This window comes from Pleurodeles waltl, chromosome 2_2 (genome assembly GCF_031143425.1).
Source record: "Pleurodeles waltl isolate 20211129_DDA chromosome 2_2, aPleWal1.hap1.20221129, whole genome shotgun sequence".
Lineage (NCBI taxonomy): Eukaryota > Metazoa > Chordata > Amphibia > Caudata > Salamandridae > Pleurodeles > Pleurodeles waltl.
The window spans coordinates 512,463,738-512,482,774 of NC_090439.1; the positions used below are offsets into that span (position 1 = coordinate 512,463,738).

The window sequence follows — 19,037 nt, forward strand, 5'->3', positions numbered from 1 at the left end:
CTCCATTGCATGAGATACCTTGGGAGACCATGCTTCCCTACAATGAGTGGATAGATTAGGGGAAGTGAAAAGAGAAAACATGTGAAGTAAGATAGAGCTAATAGAGTTAAAGTTAGCCCCCGGGACACCATTTTCCTGCCCACAAGAGTGCAGGCCTGAAAACTGCCTGCTCCCACCTGGCTGGAACTTTTTAAATGCTCCCATTGAGTCAGAACAGATTTCTGTTTCACTGCTGGTGCTCTTGAGGGCTAGGAAACTCAGTCTGCCCCTACCTGGTTGGGGCAAGCAAAAACAGCTGCTTGCTCCAGGTGGAGCAATGTGGATGCCGGTAGCACCCAGGAAGGGTGCAGAAGTGGGGCCCTCGGGCTCTCCCAGCAACCCCCAGAATAGTGTGCTGTGGATGCCCTTGGTGGGCACCAGGGCACTCATACAGCCCCAGGGGAAGGGATACCCAAGGCCACTATTGTCTTGGGAACGGGGGCTGCATGCCCCCTCCCCTTTAAGGCCCCAGGGATGGTATCCTCAGGGCCCCTTTTGAATCGACGGGAGAGGGCGTGCTCCCCTCTTCCCAATAAACATAAAAAGAAGTGTCCTGGATGGGCACCGGGACACCAAAAGGAATAATAAATGAGCGTCAGGAGCTGCTCGTTTATTATTCACTGCTCCTTTGAAGGAGCACCCCATAATGGCCTGAAAGGGCTTGTTTTGTTATATATTTTGGAGCTTGGTGGTGCATTAAAAAACAGTAAGTAAAAACACTCCTAGGTGAAGCTACATGCTGCTCTGCTGGAGTTCAAGGCCCTCTTATGGTTGTTTTTATGTTTGCGCTTTCTGGACTGAAAATCCTAAAAGGAAATCTCAGAGACATGTTAGCTTTAGTCTGTTTTTTTAACCACACTACCTCACTGGTGCGGGCCACGACCAGTGGCCGACACCAGGGAGAGGGTTAAAAAATCCACCCAAGGATTATTTTTTTTTAAACCCCCGGGAGACACGGAAGGTCTTCTGTGTCTCACCCCGCCCCTTTGTGACATCAGTCACAGTGTTGTTTTCCCCATCGGCCGCTTCCTGCTCCGATGGGGAAAACGGCCCCAAACAGCCTTCCCGACTTTCGGGAAGGACTTGTGTGAAAGGGGAGACGCTCCCCTTTCACACGAGGCCTTCCTGAATGTGTTTCCCGTCCCTCGATTGAGGGCCAGGAAACACCACTAGACACCAGGGATTTCACTTGGAGGGGTCAGCTCTCTCGGAAAACGGGACTCTCCCACCCCCCCCGGGGGCATATTTTTAAACATAAACGTAGGTGTCCCGCCAGGGGCTACATTTGTTTTCCAAAAAATAAAGAAATTGACAGGGGGTCGCCCGTGCGCAGGGCGACCCGTGTGAGGCAATACTTTTTTTTAGCAGTTGTAGGGTTTCCCTGGGGGCCATTTTGGCCCCCAAGGAAACCATACAACTACTAAAAAAAATATATAGATCTATATATGTATATAAATATATATAGATATATCTATCTATTCAGATATATCTATAGATGTGCAGTGGTGCTGCTTTCCCGACTGGACAGGCCGGTTAATTATCAAAAACAAAGTTGTCCTCATGTGAAAGCGCACTCCCAACAGGTTATATAAACGGGAAGAAAAAGCAAAGCCAGCAACTCACAGTGAATTCTTTAAGCAGTTTCATTATTCCAGGCCATAAGTTTTAAAATCATCTCTGGACACGTGTTTCAAGGTCAATCCTTTCTTCAGCAGAGAAAAATATAAAAGTGTTTCACCCTCGTAGGTGCAGCCAGTGCTGGAAGTGTTCCAGGCATTTATTTCTTTCTGAAAAGACCGGCATGGCTTCAGTTTGTCTAATTACAGGCACCTGATTAGTCTCTTTGAATACCAGTCCGCCCCAGTGGGCCTCTCAAGTGAGTAACAGTGCATGCTGGTTGTGGTGGTCCTGCAATTTTATCTTTTTGCCCCAAGTGGGTTGCTGGAGCCAAACGAAATAATGAACCAAAGTGCAAAACCTTTGTAGGCGAATCCAAAGTAAAATTGTCAGATTTGCTGTGAATATCCGAACCTGAATGCTCTTATGTGACAATCCATTTTTAGTCACACAGACCTGCTTCGATGTGCAGTGGTGCTGCCTTCCCGACTGGACAGGCCGGTTAATTATCAAAAACGAAGTTGTCCTCGTGAAAGCGCACTCCCAACAGGTTATATAAACGGGAAGAAAAAGCAAAGCCAGCAACTCACAGTGAATTCTTTAAGCAGTTTCATTATTTCAGGCCTTAAGTTATAAAATCATCTCTGGACACGTGTTTCAAGGTCAATCCTTTCTTCAGCAGAGAAAAATATAAAAGTGTTTCACCCTCGTAGGTGCAGCCAGTGCTGGAAGTGGTTTCCCTGGGGGCTGCGATTGGCCCCCAGGAAAACCAGACTCATATATAAAAGTGATCTCTCTCTCTCTCTCTCTCTCTCTCTCTCTCTCTATATATATATATATATATATATATATATATATATATATATATATATATATATATATATATATGCATATATATATATATATATATATATTTGCCACCATTTGTCTTGCAGTTGCAGCTTGCGTCTTCAAAGCAATGCACATACTTCAACTGACACATTTCAACTGTAGCTTTTAGGCAGCAATAAAAAAGTCAAGTAAGTCCTGTGATTATGTTTCTGCTACAAAAGGATCAGACTTTTGTCTAGTGTCTGTTTTAGTGCCATAAAGAAGCGCAGAAAGTTTATATGCCTACTGCAAAGAGCAAATCTATATTTTATGTAAATAGCTGAGTACATTAGTAAAGACAGCCATTACCTGCGCTATAATACAAATGAAATGTATGTGCGGGGTGGAGGACGGCTATGGAGAGATGAAGGGCACTCTTGCTGGGTGGTAATGAGGGAATCCGAGGAGAAGGACATGGGAGTGGAAGCACCAATAATGATTGTTGGACTGGGCGCAGGAGGTGCTAAAGACTGTGATGAACGGTATGTGACAAGGTGTTTTTTGAGTGTCTTGAAAGAACGTGCTGATTGAGGGAAGAAGTGCAGGTAAGGTGGCCTCTACTGTTGCACGTATCACACACACACCAGCAATTTTGTGCCTGTCTACGTAGGCCAGTGTTTTAGAGCAACAGTTTAGCCAGTATCAGAGATGGCATCTCGTTGGATGACTACTGCTGACACCATCACTCGAGTTATCGAGAACAGCTCTGACATAGGATCAGAGACTGAGACAGCAGATACTGAGACAATGGCGCAGACGCTGGGAGTGATTTTTCAGTCGGAGGAGTCCCATTCGATAACTCCTCTTCCAGTAATTATGAAGGAGGTGATGAGGACAGTCCTGCTGTCCCTTCGCAAGCAGTCTGTGCAACGGGGCAATAGTGGGTTAGCCCAAACCCAGAGAGCAGGTGAATGCGGCAGCAAGCACAGAGAGAGAGTGCTCTGTTGGGAGCTCCCCAATTTAGTTCAGCCCCAAATTCCACCGCCCAAATCGTATTGTGGAGACATCAAAATTATCTATCACAAAACAAACTGGTTTTGTAAGGCAGACACCTGTGTTTTTGGTCCTCGATTTGGCGGCCATATAGGGAAACATACTAAACCCAAACATTTCTGGAAACTAGACATCCGGGGGAATCCACAGAGGTGTGACTTGCGTGGATTCCCCAAAGTCTTCTTACCCAGAATACCCTGCAAAGCTGAAATGTTGGAAAAAACTCTATTTTTCTTGCATTTCTGTCACACAAACTACAGGAATATGCTGGGATCCACAAAATTCCTACCACCCAGTGATTTCTCACCTGTCCTGATAAAAACACTACCCCACTTGAGTGCCTGTACTTAGTGCCTGGGTCAGGAATGGATCACCCCAGGGGCAACAGTTGCCTCATGTAAGGACCAACATTGACTGTTGTGTGATCTATTCCTGTCACGGGCACTAGGCCTACCCACACAAGTGAGGTACCATTTTTATCAGGAGACTTGGGGGAATGCTGGGTGGAAGGAAATGTGTGGCTCCTCTCAGATTCCAGAACTTTCTATCACCGAAATATGAGGAAAACATTTTTTTTTCCCCACATATTGAGGTTTGCAAAGGATTCTAGGTAACAGAACCTGGTGAGAGCCCCACAAGTCAGCCCATCCTGGATTCACCTAGGTGTCTAGTTTTCAAAAATGTGCAGGTTTGGTAGGTTTCCCTAGGTGCCGACTGAGCTAGAGGCCAAAATCCACAGCTAGGCACTTTGCAAAAAACAGCTCTGTTTTCTTTAGGAAAATGTGATGTGTCCACATTGTGTTTTGTGGCATTTCCTATTGCAGGTGCTAGGCCTACCCAATCAAGTGAGGTACCATTTTTATCGGTAGACTTGGGGGGGAACGCTGGTTGGAAGGAAATTTGTGGCCCCTCTCAGATTCCAGAACTTTCTGTTACCGAAATGTGGGGGAAAAGTGTTTTTTGGTCAAATTTTGAGGTTTGCAAAGGATTCTGGGTAACAGAACTTGGTGAGAGCCCCACAAGTCAGCCCATCCTGGATTCCCCTAGGAGTCTAGTTTTCAAAAATGCACAGGTTTGGTAGGTTTCCCTAGGTGTTGACTCAGCTAGAGACCAAACTCTACAGCTAGGCACTTTGCAAAAAACATGTCAGATTTCAATGTAAAAATGTGATGTGTCCATGATGCCTTTCCTGTCGCGAGCATTAGGCCTACCCACGCCAGTGAGGTACCATTTTTATCAGGAGACTTGGGGGAACACAGAATAGCTCAACAAGTGTTATTGCTCCTTGTCTTTCTCTTTCCTTCCAAATGAAAGACATTGTGTAAAAAAAGAAGTCTATTTGAGAAATGGCTTGTAATTCACATGCTAGCATGGGCACCCTGGAATTCAGAGATCTGCAAATAACCACTGCTTCTCAACACCTTATCTTATGCCCATTTTGGAAATACAAAGGTTTTCTTGATACCTATTTTTCACTCTTTATATTTCACCAAATGAATTGCTGTATACCCGGTATAGAATGAAAACCCATTGCAAGGTGCAGCTCATTTATTGGATCTGGGTACCTAGGGATCTTGATGAACCTACAAGCCCTATATATCCCTGCAACAAGAAGAGTCCAGCAAACGTAACGGTATATTGCTTAAAAAATCTGACATAGCACGAAAAAGTTACAGAGTAAAATGTGGAGGAAAATGGCTGTTTTTTTCAGCTCAATTTCATTAATTTTTTATTTCAGCTGTTATTTTCTGTAGGAAAACCTTGTAGGATCTACACAAATGACCCCTTGCTGAATTCAGAATTGTGTCTACTTTTCAGAAATACTTAGCTATCCGGGATCCAGTATTGGTTTCACACCCATTCCTGTCACTAACTGGAAGGAGGCTGAAAGCAACAATAGTAAAAATGGGGTATGTCCCAGTAAAATGCCAAAATTCTGTTAAAAAATGTGGTTTTCTGATTCAAGTCTGCCTGTTCCTGAAAGCTGGGAAGATGGTGATTGTAGCACCACAAACCCTTTGTTGATGCCATTTTCAGGGAAAAAAACCCAAGCCCTTTTATCCCATTTTTTTGAGAAAAAAAAACAAACTTTTAGCTGTATTTTGGCTAATTTCTTGGTCACCTCCAGGGGAACCCACAAACTCCGGGTACCTTTAGAGTCCCTAGGATGTTGGGGAAAAAAAGCCGCAAATTAGGCATGGATAGCTTATGTGGACAAAAAGTTATGAAGGCCTACGCACAAACTACCCCAAATGGCCAAAAACGGCTCAGCACTGGGAGGGAAGGGTGGCGGGAGGCCCAGCAGCTATGAGGTTAAACTATAGCTCTCTGACTATTTTAAGATTTTTCACTCACAAAATGTAATAATAAAAACTAAGTAAAAAGGAAGATGCACTGATGTTGTTTTTTTTTTATATACTAAAAATGTTTAGTAAATTTTAATAAATTACCATGTTGGTGATTCTTTCTTTGTGCATACTTTTAATTATTACATTTTGTGGATGAAAAATATAATCCACATTGCATTGTATGTGCTATTGAAATATACATTAGATTAAAAATAAGGGTGATTTTTGGAGACAGATGGTAGATCTGATTTATATATGTTTAAATGCTCCCCCTTGATAAAGGCAATATGCTCACTTTTAATGTTTTGGTGCTGTGACTTTGACAAAGTCAGTAAGTCTGCCTGAGTGCGGCCAGCCCCACGCTGCACATGGCCCTGTGCGACAGGGGTTGGTTGCCCGCTGGGGTTGGACTTGGCCTGGCCTCTGCAGCCAACCCCCTACTATGCACGGCCAAAGGCCTGCACAACAGGTGGTTTGCTTTACATATGGTAGTGAAATATTACTTTAAATTTTTAAAAATTCCAGAAATTTACTGATAAAAAGCAACGGTTAAAGTGAATATATAGTTGGTGAAAATGTCAGTGACAATGTAACGTTTAAAACTCAATAAAGCACAGAAGTTTACCAGTTACAATTATCTCTAGGAACTATAACGTTTGCTCTAAGTTACATATAAATTGCGCCCTAGCCAAGCACAGCTAAATATCCCACATGTTACATCAGTCATGACATATTCTATGACTTAATTGATAACGTCACTGCAGCATTTGAAATTATATCATTTATGTGCATAGCAGGACGCAAGTTATGGTTATCTTAGGGCACTAGTTAGGTCGGAGATTCCATTGTAAGAATGTTTTTTGTTTTCCAAATAACTGGGGCCATTTGATAAATTATCATGAGACTTTCCAAATAAAATTCATTCACCTCAGCTCCTTTCTGGAAAGTTGTGGGGTGATCCGTCACGTAGGGGCTGAGATGAAAGAGGGGTGGGTCCTAAAATGTGTTTTTCTAATGTTGATTCCCATATGAAATTTTGGAAAATGATTAAAAAAATTAAAAAAATACAGCTGAGCAGAATCACACCAAAGGTGGCAGAAAGTTAGATCTTTACGTGGAAGCAAGCTTTTTGTTATTCGGTGTAAATCCTTTCAGCCATTTCTGAGAAATTGGGGTTGAAGTTATGGTGATATCTGGATGGTTGGTCCTGCAGTAGTGTATTTTTTTTGTCTGCCCCTTAGGTCCTCCTGGACCGAGCAATCAGATTGGCCTGCTACCATGCAAAGAGAAATGTTGCAGCTGCCATTACAGAACTCTGTCCTAATGCCCTGAATGAAAAGTTTATAAAAACATATAATGGGAATGGTAGAGGTTCCATGACCCCCTGGCACTTGTACGGTGGACCCAGAGGGATCCTCCTCCCCGCCCTCAAGAGCTAAAATGTAAAATACAAAAAAACCTTTTTTTTTTTTTTTGCATGGGTACCCCAATATTTTCGCAGGATCTAGCGCGGCCTTGTGTGATACCATGGGACTATCGCAGAAGACATGGTACTGCAAGACAGCTTAGGATTTACTAAAACTGAAGCTTGCACAGTCTAGTTGTACCATTGGTTGACGGTTGCCAGGGGTACCACAGGAGTCCCACAGGAGTACATTGGGATTGCAAAAAAAAGTTTAAAAACTAATATGAAAATGTGGCGTGTGGTTGTGTAGAGGGAGGGTTGATTGCCTGTGGCGGTTTGAAAAGAGGACCTGACCTAAAGCCAACCCCATTATAAGCCTCTCCTTCCCCACCACCTGAGGGTGGCCAATTCCACCTTTTAGCCATGTGCAATAAGGGATGAGCCGCATGGCCTTTCCTACAGCCAGATCTTCTGTCAACACTCTTTGGTGCCCCCCTCCAGCCTTTGGCCGTGCACAGCGGGGTGTTTAGATTGATCTTATAACAGTGGGCTAGCGTTTTAGTGGCTATTGTAGCCTCTTATCTTGGTCTCTAAAGATACATTAACAAGCGGACACGTCAAACAACATATTTTCTACTGTATATGCACTGGTTAAATACTTCACACATTGCTTTTGGTTTAAGTATGACTGCTTCGTTTCACTCTACCAGGAGTTAAGCACAGTTTATTTTATTTAATTTGTGTGACGTCTAGCAGGTGCTGGCCTGAACCTACAAGGCAGACACTTGTCCACCCCAAATAATAATTCACTTTCCTACAGTTTTCAATCCAGATAGCCTCAATAATAGTTTGAGTGTTTGCATCTGTTATTTGATTTGACTGTAGTGTGGTGCTTGGCAGGCGGTGATAAAGGAGCAGCACTCTGCTGTGACACTTTCACGGTACAAGTACTGGCGAGCTCCTGTTGGACTCAGAAGGAGGCCCCTCTGACTTCACTACGTGCCAAACTAAGGGGCAGTGATAGAGAAGTGCACATGATGTCACTGCTGGTGGAGGCCGGGTGGCACTCAGTGCTGGAGTTTGTCACTAAAACACTGAAACTGCCTACGGGGACAGGGACCTTAGTGTGTGCATCTGTAATTTGATGGGACCTTATCTTTAACTATCAGAAAAGTATTGTTGCCAGTCGGTCATACTTTGATTTTACTTTATAAAGCTCATTTTCTGATAAAATAGAGTCATTTCTTGTCAGGGGGAAACTGATTGGTTATGTAAAAAGTGCATTCTGACAACATAGGGGTCTGTAAACAAATATCCATGTTATGTCACTGCAAAAGTAATATGCAGCTCTCCCCTCTAATGTCAGAACTATATCAAAACCAATGTTGTTAGATGAAAATAGACATTTCTATATTATCGATCTCCCTGCCACAGTAGCAAGATGCCATACATTTATGTTCTTTCTCACCCTCGTTATTTAAAGATGCTGTTTTTGCAGAGCATGGTTTGACTTAAGGTAATGTACCCCAAAATAAAACCTTCAGTATCGGTCTGCTGTTTAAAAAAAAAAAAAAAACTTTATTGGTGTCCCCTTTAAATCATACTGAATATTGATGAGTGTCAAATATCAATCAAAATACTTTTGTCTACTTTCTCATTTATTTATTATATCCAAGGCATTTGTAATTTGCACGCCTTGACCATCGAGGGAACAGAGCACTCCAGTGCTTGTGGATTGTTTATATAGTTAACAATTTTTACAAGGTTATTGATAGGTTTGTTTGAGATGGTAATGGTTTTGACAAGTAGTCTATAATTTTACAGAAATATTTTGCAACTAAACATTTTTTTACCATTTCACATTTTGTTCTTTTTTATATCCTGCCTACATTGTCTTCTTTGTAATATAAGTTTTATGAGTATAGATAAATGACTTGCCATGTCTGCATATTCTCCCACAGTTCTGAACAAACTGAGACATTTTAGCTCTCTCTCTCTCTCTCTCTCTCTCTCTCGCTCTCTCTCTCTCTCTCTCTCTCTCTCTCTCTCTCTCTCTCTCTCTCTCTCTCTCTCTCTCTCTCCACCACACATCTGTCTCCTTTTTTTTCCTAACCATTAATCAGAAGACTTCCTGACACTTGGACTTCCAAAATATACCTTATACGACCATTTAGAATTGGTGTATATAGTCGATCTATTATTAAATGTATTCTGACCGGGTTGAAATTCCCTATTCTTTATTTAGAATTTGAGACTTTTTTCCTTAAACTTACTTGCTGTTGCAGAAGCCCACCATTATGGTGCATTTTTCCTGGATAAAGGGTTAGGGTTGGAGCACGGGCATTCACAAGTGGGGCACAACTTGTGGTGACTTTGTGGTTGGGTACTTTGTAGGTTTTCGCAAACCTTCATTCAACTTGCAAGCCTAACTTTTGGGGGAAACAATGCTGGAACACATGTTAAATTTGGAAATGAAAATCTCCCAGACTCCTCCATATATTTAAGGGGTGCAAAGAAAAGCTATTCACAACATGGAAAACTGTTTTCCTTGTGGAAGTAAAAAAAAAAAAAATGCCCATTCCCACTTACCTACTTCTGCAGTGATCCCCACTTTTGACTGTTAACAGAATAAAGTGTAGCAGTGAGGTTCGTTCTGATTACAACTACTATGACGTGCTTAGAATTCTGAGCCTTACCTCTTTGGAGAAAATGCCTAAAACTTGCCTTTTAATTTTAGTTTGTATTCTGTCTTTTCCATGTTGATATTTATGAATAATTTTTTAGCTGTTGTTTTATGCTGGTTCTTATATTTTCTTTTTTTTTTTTTTTTTTACATTAATTTTAATATATATGACATACTGTTTGCAAAGTTCAAGTGTGTGTTTGTGCTACATGTGGCAGAGTTCCTCTAAACAATTAACAATGGTATTCTACAGATAAAATGACCATACACAATGACCAAAAATAGAAATCCTGCCCCTCTTCAGTTTTAGAAGCTCATCAGTTTAAAATACTGGTTAGGTAGATACTAGGTGTCTCCTGTTTGGAATTTGAATTGTTAATTTGTCATTAAACTGCTTGGGAGTTTGAAGTCTTGTAGTCACCTAGGGACAGATGTAGGTAGCCTTTTGCACGTGGCAAACTACGAAAATCGCAGTTTGCGGCGTGCAAAAGGCCTAACGCGATGCACAACCTCAAATTGCGAGTCGGTACCGACTCGCAATTTGAGGCTGCGACTCGCAAATAGGAAGGGGTGTTCCCTTCATATTTGCGACCGCATCGCCGCAGTTACCATCCACTTGAAGTGGGTGGTAACGCATTCGCAAAAGGGAAGGGGTCCCCATGGGACCCCTTCCCCTTTATGAATGTCGACAAAAATGTTTTTTCAGAGCAGGCAGTGGAGGACCACTGCCTACTCTGAAAAAAACGAAACCAAATGGTTTCGAAAGATTTTCATTTTTGCAGCTCGTTTTCCTTTAAGGAAAACGGGCTGCAAAAAGAAAAAAAAAAAACTGATTTATTAAAAAAGCAGTCACAGACATGGAGGTCTGCTGTCTCCAGCAGGCCACCATCCCTGTGAGTGCATGGACTCGCTATGGGGTCGCAAACTGCGACCCACCTCATTAATATTCATGAGGTGGGTCTTTGCGACCCCATAGCGAGTCGCAGAAGGTGTCTGAGACACCTTTCTGCATTTGGTTTTGCGAGTTGCAATTTGCGAGTCACTGTGACTCGCAAATTGCAAGTCGCAAAATTATACTTACCTACATCTGGCCCATAGTGTGTTGTACTATCATCCACTTTTCTACAGGCAAATAATGAATGATTCAAAGACCAAGTGTAATATAATCCTTTTGTTCAGTCTGTATATATCATAGCATAGTACTGTGCTTTGCAGCCACAGAAGTCTGTCAATTGCTGTGTAAAAGAAGAACACAGATAAGCAGAGATGGTGATTAGAAAGGGAGAGGTGTAGTCTACAAGTGGTAATGGCATTCTAGAACAAATAAGCCTCTATAGCTATTTTTATCTCTCCATTGCGTCAGGCTTACAGAATTACTTAAAAGTAACATGTGCTGCCTAAAACTCAAACAAGCCAACCAAGCGATTCATTTGTGCCGTAGACATTTGTTATCAGGAGTTGCTTTATCACCTTTAATTTGCCCCATTTTAACATGTGTGCTAATGCCCCTTGTCTATTTTAGTGTCAAATCAACAGTGCCTTGACTTCTTTCAATACTGCTTTGGAACTAGCAACAGATCAAAGGGAGATCCAACATGTTTGTCTCTATGAAATTGGTAAGCAAGAAAAACACTTGTGTTTCCAAAGGGCGTTTATTGTGTTATAAAATGTTGTTGATTAACCAATTGATTGTTATTATTCAGGCTTTATCGGTCTGTCAATTAATTTGCTCTTGTATGAAAATGTAACTTATTTGTAACAAAGTATCTTAAGCATTTATGATTTCAATGGGGGCTATGGTATCATGGTGAAAGGCAATGATTTTAAACTCTGGACCACTACTACATTTTATTTTTTCTTGAGTAATTGGAGCAAGATAGCTAGCCCCCATTATTCCAGCATACAGTAGATGGAACAAATACATATGTTAATCCATGGAAGATACCAGTAAAGGCTGCAATTGTTCTTGATCAGTACCTTTCATTTTCTGGAAAGGATCTTCTTAGATTTACGTGATATCTATCCTATGCAGGAACAGTTATACAAACATAACCTTACTCACCTGAAAATCACATATAGCCCCTAAATGTTGTAATGCTGGTTGTTGGTTTAACCATTTCTGCAGGGTCATCCCCAAACTCTTTGCATTCACCCTAGTGCTTTCTGAACCTGTTTTTTTTGGCTTTTGGGACGTTGCCCACTTTACCACTGCCAAACATTGCTAAATACACCCAATTGGCATATTTAATTTACTGGTAAGTCCCTGTAAAGTGACACTGCATATTCCCAGGGCCTGTAAATTAAACGCTACTAGTGGGCCTGTCGCACTGATCATGCCACCCACTTAAGTAGCCCTTTAAACATGTCTCAGGCCTGCCCCTGCAGCCTGTGTGTTCAGTTTTAAACTTCCACTCTGGCCTAGCAAGATAAACATTTTCCCAGGCCCATACCTTTCTTTTTAATACATGTTAGTCACCCCTAATGAGGCCGCGGACAGCCGAGAGAACATGGTGCAGTGTATTTAAAATGTTGGACGCGTGCGCTATAGTTTTACATGTCTTGGTACTGAAAAACTACTGCAAGATTGACCTCTCCAATAGGATAACATTAGAGTTACCTTATTACATTTATTAAGATGAAAATTGCAAATGGGAACAGGTAACCACTACATTTTAGGTGTTTTTGGAACTGTAATGAAAATTCCTCTCTTATAGTTAAGTTGGATTCTACATTTTGAAAATGCCACTCTTTGAAAGTTGGCATTTTCCAGCTTTAGCCACTTGGTGCCTGCAGCCTGCCTCTGGGTCACATAACCGGGTGTTGCTGACAGTTGGGCTTTGTGTATTCCTTCTAGATAGCCACACAAAATAGAGAGCTTTGGTGTTCCTGGATGGGCCATCACTGGCAGGATGGGAGGGTGGAGCTGGGCACAGCCCTACTTACATTTGAATAGGCTGTGTCCTGGCTCCACGCAAACAGCTGCATACCCCCTTTTGTTAGTCTGGAGCCAGGGGAGGCAGGAAACTTGTGCAGTTCAAATGGAAACCTCCTGAAGTTTCACCCACTTCAAAGAAGGCACCTGGCATGAATATTGGACCTCAGACAGCCTACTCTTCAGTGCACTTCTGGACTTGTTGAGACTCTACCAGGAAAAAGGAATGCTGTGCTGCTTTTAAAACTGCCATTCTCATAGACTGCTGTCCTGCTGGACCACTGCCTTGGTGGACTGCTGCCTTGCTAGATTGCGGCACTCCTGCCTGAGTCAGAGGGATTTGACCTGTACCTGAACCCAGGACTCCCTGATTGACTTCAAGGACTAGTCTGCTGGCATCCGGTTGAGAGCCACAGGGATACAACAGGGTCCCTACTACCTGAACCAGCACCCAGATCCAGCTGGAGTAAGCCCCTGACCCCAAGTGGTGCCCTCAGGTTCTGAACCCTTGGTGTGGCCTCAGTGGAACTGAATTGAAGTTTTGGGCTCTTTGTGACAACGAATGGGCCAGTTGGTGCCAAAACATTACTGCTCACACAGCCCACCAGTGCAAAGTTCTATTAGCCTGACCCTTCACTCTACAGCATAGACCACTCTCAGGTAGTGCCTCTGCGAAACTCCGGTCCAACCATCTACGACAACAGTGTGGGATTTGTCAGGCGAAGAAGGTGGCGAATGCCAAAAGGTGCTTGCACATCTGCAAAGAGTATAACAACTGTAAGATCAGAGCAAAGTCATACATTTGAACAATATGGTGTTGGGTGCTGAGCTAGCCAAAACACCTGCCACCAAAGGTGCCAGAGGGCCACACAATGAGGAGTGGATGGTTGCCTATATATTTGAAAAAAGAGTGGCCAGGGCACACCAGTATCATAGATCCTGAAAATGTTCAAGAATTCATTGAAAGTCTATTCTTGGAAGATGATGTGTAGGAATTTATTATAGATGCAGGTAAAAAGTAGAAGTCTCAATCTCAAAGACTGCGTTGTACACAATGACCATATGTCCGCAGCAGTCAGATGGTAATCAATGGTCAAAGTTACAATAGGATATTCAAATGTAACAATAAGTCCATACAGCAAAACAGCCAACACGTGTTTCGTCTTCAAGACTTTGTCAAGGCTTCAGGTGTGAACGACGTATAAATAAACACACAAGGTGCATGCATCTAACTGCTGGTAGTCATGAGTCTTTAGGAGAAGTCAAATAGTACTGGCAAGTAATGGCCATGATAAGCCTTAGATTTCAAGTATCAAATAACCCGTGCCGGTCGCGTCAGGGTTTCGGCAGAGTGTTATGATTTTTTTCAAACAGTGTGGGATTTGTCTTGTGTTGTGTTTCTACTATATTACTGTTTTGATGTGCCTTACACATTGCCTCTATCTTAAGTCTGACTGCTCAGTGCCAAGCTACCAGATGGTTGAGCACAGGTTAATTTGGGTTTGCTTGTGCATCACCCTTATGAGGATTGTGGTTGCTGCTTCTGTGGGGTTTCAACCCCAAAAGTAACCCAAATTTCTAACACTGATAAAAAAACGGGTAGCTCAGCAGTCACTTAGTACCTTGCTGCCAATAGGTTTTATGACAAAAACACTATACTGCAGTTTTCCCTAATCCTTTAAGTTGGGCTACTTGTGTTTGTAAATACTCCATTGTAACTTGTTTATTGACTTTCTGGTGACCCAGAATTCTAAGCACCTCTAGGTAGTATGTGTGTGGTTGTATATGGTATTTCTATAGTGCATACCTAGCCAGCAGGCCGCTAGGCACTTTACAAGGTCAAAGGCAAGCCTTGAGTCAGCAAATAATAGAAGCCACCAACCTGATGGTCTGTTCTGTTGAGGTGTTCTCACTGCCATGGCTCAACTTCAGTGGGATCCAGGTACATCCAGAACAGCATCATGGCTGCCCAGTTTCCAGTCTGAATGTGCGTGACATCTCTAAGTTTGTTTAGAGCTAACATGTGACATTTCACAGTCTCATGTGTTACACTTTGTGGTCACTAGATTGTAAATACAGGGAGTGCAGAATTATTAGGCAAATGAGTATTTTGACCACATCATCCTCTTTATGCATGTTGTCTTACTCCAAGCTGTATAGGCTCGGACGCCTACTACCAATTAAGCATATTAGGTGATGTGCATCTCTGTAATGAGAAGGGGTGTGGTCTAATGACATCAACACCCTATATCAGGTGTGCATAATTATTAGGCAACTTCCTTTCCTTTGGCAAAATGGGTCAAAAGAAGGACTTGACAGGCTCAGAAAAGTCAAAAATAGTGAGATATCTTGCAGAGGGATGCAGCACTCTTAAAATTGCAAAGCTTCTGAAGCGTGATCATCGAACAATCAAGCGTTTCATTCAAAATAGTCAACAGGGTCGCAAGAAGCGTGTGGAAAAACCAAGGCGCAAAATAACTGCCCATGAACTGAGAAAGGTCAAGCGTGCAGCTGCCACGATGCCACTTGCCACCAGTTTGGCCATATTTCAGAGCTGCAACATCACTGGAGTCCCCAAAAGCACAAGGTGTGCAATACTCCGAGACATGGCCAAGGTAAGAAAGGCTGAAAGACGACCACCACTGAACAAGACACACAAGCTGAAACGTCAAGACTGGGCCAAGAAATATCTCAAGACTGATTTTTCTAAGGTTTTATGGACTGATGAAATGAGAGTGAGTCTTGATGGGCCAGATGGATGGGCCCGTGGCTGGATTGGTAAAGGGCAGAGAGCTCCAGTCCGACTCAGACGCCAGCAAGGTGGAGGTGGAGTACTGGTTTGGGCTGGTATCATCAAAGATGAGCTGTGGGGCCTTTTCGGGTTGAGGATGAAGTCAAGCTCAACTCCCAGTCCTACTGCCAGTTCCTGGAAGACACCTTCTTCAAGCAGTGGTACAGGAAGAAGTCTGCATCCTTCAAGAAAAACATGATTTTCATGCAGGACAATGCTCCATCACACGCGTCCAAGTACTCCACAGCGTGGCTGGCAAGAAAGGGCATAAAAGAAGGAAATCTAATGACATGGCCTCCTTGTTCACCTGATCTGAACCCCATTGATAACCTGTGGTCCATCATCAAATGTGAGATTTACAAGGAGGGAAAACAGTACACCTCTCTGAACAGTGTCTGGGAGGCTGTGGTTGCTGCTGCACGCAATGTTGATGGTGAACAGATCAAAACACTGACAGAATCCATGGATGGCAGGCTTTTGAGTGTCCTTGCAAAGAAAGGTGGCTATATTGGTCACTGATTTGTTTTTGAATGTCAGAAATGTATATTTGTGAATGTTGAGATGTTATATTGGTTTCACTGGTAATGATAAATAATTGAAATGGGTATATAATTTTTTTTGTTAAGTTGCCTAATAATTATGCACAGTGATAGTCACCTGCACACACAGATATCCCCCTAACATAGCTAAAACTAAAAACAAACTAAAAACTACTTCCAAAAATATTCAGTTTTGATATTAATGAGTTTTTTGGGTTCATTGAGAACATGGTTGTTGTTCAATAATAAAATTAATCCTCAAAAATACAACTTGCCTAATAATTCTGCACTCCCTGTATAGTCAATGACCCATGCAGTGACATTTCTTCCACCAGACACAGGATTTTCCCTTCCTGCTCTAATCACTGTCCCATAGCAGATCATTTTCCTTCACAGCAGCAGGAACTAGTCTAGTAGCACAATCTGACTTTAGGGCTGACTCTTCAGGACTACCCTGTTGGTAACAGTTCCCCGAAGGACACCAGCCACCATCACGTTCCAAGTAAAGACACATATACCGTGTCTGTCCCCAAAGTCCTCCATATTCTGCGCTGGTTTAGTGTTACTGACGATTGTCAACTTGCAAAAGAATGAGTGCATTTATAAAACAGGAGCAGCTGCTCCATACAGGAGCATCCGGTGCTAGTTGCAGGTAGATGAAGAGTGAAAAAGGCTCTTTCCATCTGAAATGAGCAGGGAAGAAAGTTCAGAATTCTTTAGAGATGGGTTTTTAGGATGGCTTTGAACGTAGCTTCTGACGATCTATTACAAAGGTAGTCAGGCACTAAATTCTACAGTTTTGGCGCCAGAAAGGAGAAAGCTGTACCTCTGATTCTGGATTTATATATTCTTTGAATACATAAAAGATTTTGAAGGGTGGATCGTGGATTAATGTGGGGTTGGTATCTTCTGATCTTGTTTTGGATATAGCTAAGCCCCATCACATTGACAACCCTAAACGTGAAAAGAAGTGTTTGAAATTATTTTTTTTGGCCCATGTGGAACCAATGAAGTGTTTTCTGCCCCTTTCGAATATTGTTGCAGTGTGTAATGTTTAGCACAAGGCGGGCCACAGCATTTTGACCCTTTGTAGTCTATTTACAAGCCCTCAAGGAGTCCCCGAGTAACATGACATTAGAATAATGCAGCCTATCTGTGATTACGGCGGGTGTGATGCATTTACGTGTGTTAGCTGGTAAGAATTTGAGTTTTTTTCTCAGTGATTTAAGAAAAGAAAAACAGTTTCCAACGGTGGCTTTAACTTGAAGTTTGAAGGAAAGAGAGGTGTCAATTTCTCCCAAATTCTTGGCCACTGTGTTTGGGGATGTTCCCAGCTCAGCTCAGATGGCCAGTGGTGACGATGCACCGGAAACTAGAATCTCTGACTTATCCAAGTCCAGGCAAAAGCAGCTCTTAAACATCTATTGTGCCACAGCCTTGAAAGTTCGTTGTGACAGAATTGTCCATGTTGTTGAAGGCAAACATCAGTTGGGCCAGAAATTGAAGCCCCAGGCTTGTGCTACTGCATCCATGGGGGCCATATAGATATAGATATTGATATTGAATAGCGTGGGGCTTAGGGACGACCCCTGTGAGGCTCCACAGTTTACCTCCTTGAATTCTAATGTGTAGGGGGAAAGATAGCTTGCTGTCTGTCCTAAAAAATGGTTTTATCCAACTTCAGGCTCTCCCTGTTATGCCTATCTAAATGTAGCTAATTAATTTTGTGTTACTCCACTGAGGGCTAATGATTTTTCCTGTTGCTCCTTTTCATGTCATGAATAAATCAGAATGCATTTTGAATTAGTAATGTTTAGCTGACTAGTAGCCATTTGCTATGTTTTTCTCTTGCAAGGTATTTCCACATCTCATTGTATTCTGGGACTTGTAGTTTGACTTTTCCAATTAGGAATTTGAGTGTAAATAATGCAAAGCATATAGTGAGGACTGGGTAAAGATGTCAGACATACCACTCAGCCACTTGGAAGTTATAATAACTGAAGTGACTACAAATGTCTACTGACTTTGTCATCCTGCCCTAGTATCGAGGTGCTCTTTGCAATAAACAGCCACCTGTGGCCAGCCCTCTTCCTCCTCAAATAAACTGAGTTTGCCAGCTTATACCTCTGCTGATGTGCCATGGGTTTTAAAAGGATTACTTTGGTGTATGTGCTGACAGGAAGAGAGGCGAGTTAACATGCTGAAACAGGAAGGAAGTCTTCTGCAGTTCTAGCTACCAGAAATGAAGTCTGCATCGGTCACGCGGTGCGAGCGCTCAAATGTGAAAGCGCCCAGGTTTCACAGTCTGGCTCAGAATCTTGCTGTGGGGAGCCGGGCTGTGACGAGTCGGCTACGCTGCCAGATGCTTCTCAGTCGGGAATGCTCACCTCAGCTGCTGCAGTGGTTGTGCCTAGGACTCAGATTTAAGGTCCCATCCTAATGCAGGCACTAGAAGCGATGATATTCACAACAAACAACCCTTTGGGGGCCGTAGCATGCATGAGGGCCACTAAAAAAGCTTAGTCTCACAATCCAGGGCCCGAATGAAGAGGCAGATCATTTGTTTTCAAGAGAGCAAAGAGAGGTTATTGAACAGGCTGTCAACTGACTTGAACTTCTATCTGTAACCCACTTGGGACCTTGCGTTAATGCACAAAATATTCTCACATGCTTTAGTATAACCCTGGATGTATGGCACTTGGCAGGGCTGCAGCACCAGCATTCTGCTGTCTATTTCCATTGTAACATACGATTTTCTGTAATGAGTGTCTGAATCCAACATCCTGAGTGTGGTACCTTTTCATCAACTGCACGGAGGGG

At 42.6% G+C, this 19,037-nt stretch overlaps 1 protein-coding gene across 3 annotated transcripts in view; it reads left to right on the top strand.

Moving 5' to 3' along the window:
• Positions 1–19,037, top strand: part of TTC39C (tetratricopeptide repeat domain 39C) — a 449,102-nt gene that overhangs the window by 276,155 nt on the left and 153,910 nt on the right. For all 3 annotated transcript variants that reach the window (XM_069220027.1, XM_069220029.1, XM_069220030.1), the window contains one exon: positions 11,478–11,571. In XM_069220027.1, coding sequence (XP_069076128.1) covers positions 11,478–11,571 — 94 coding nt within the window. The remainder of the gene's footprint in view (positions 1–11,477; positions 11,572–19,037) is intronic.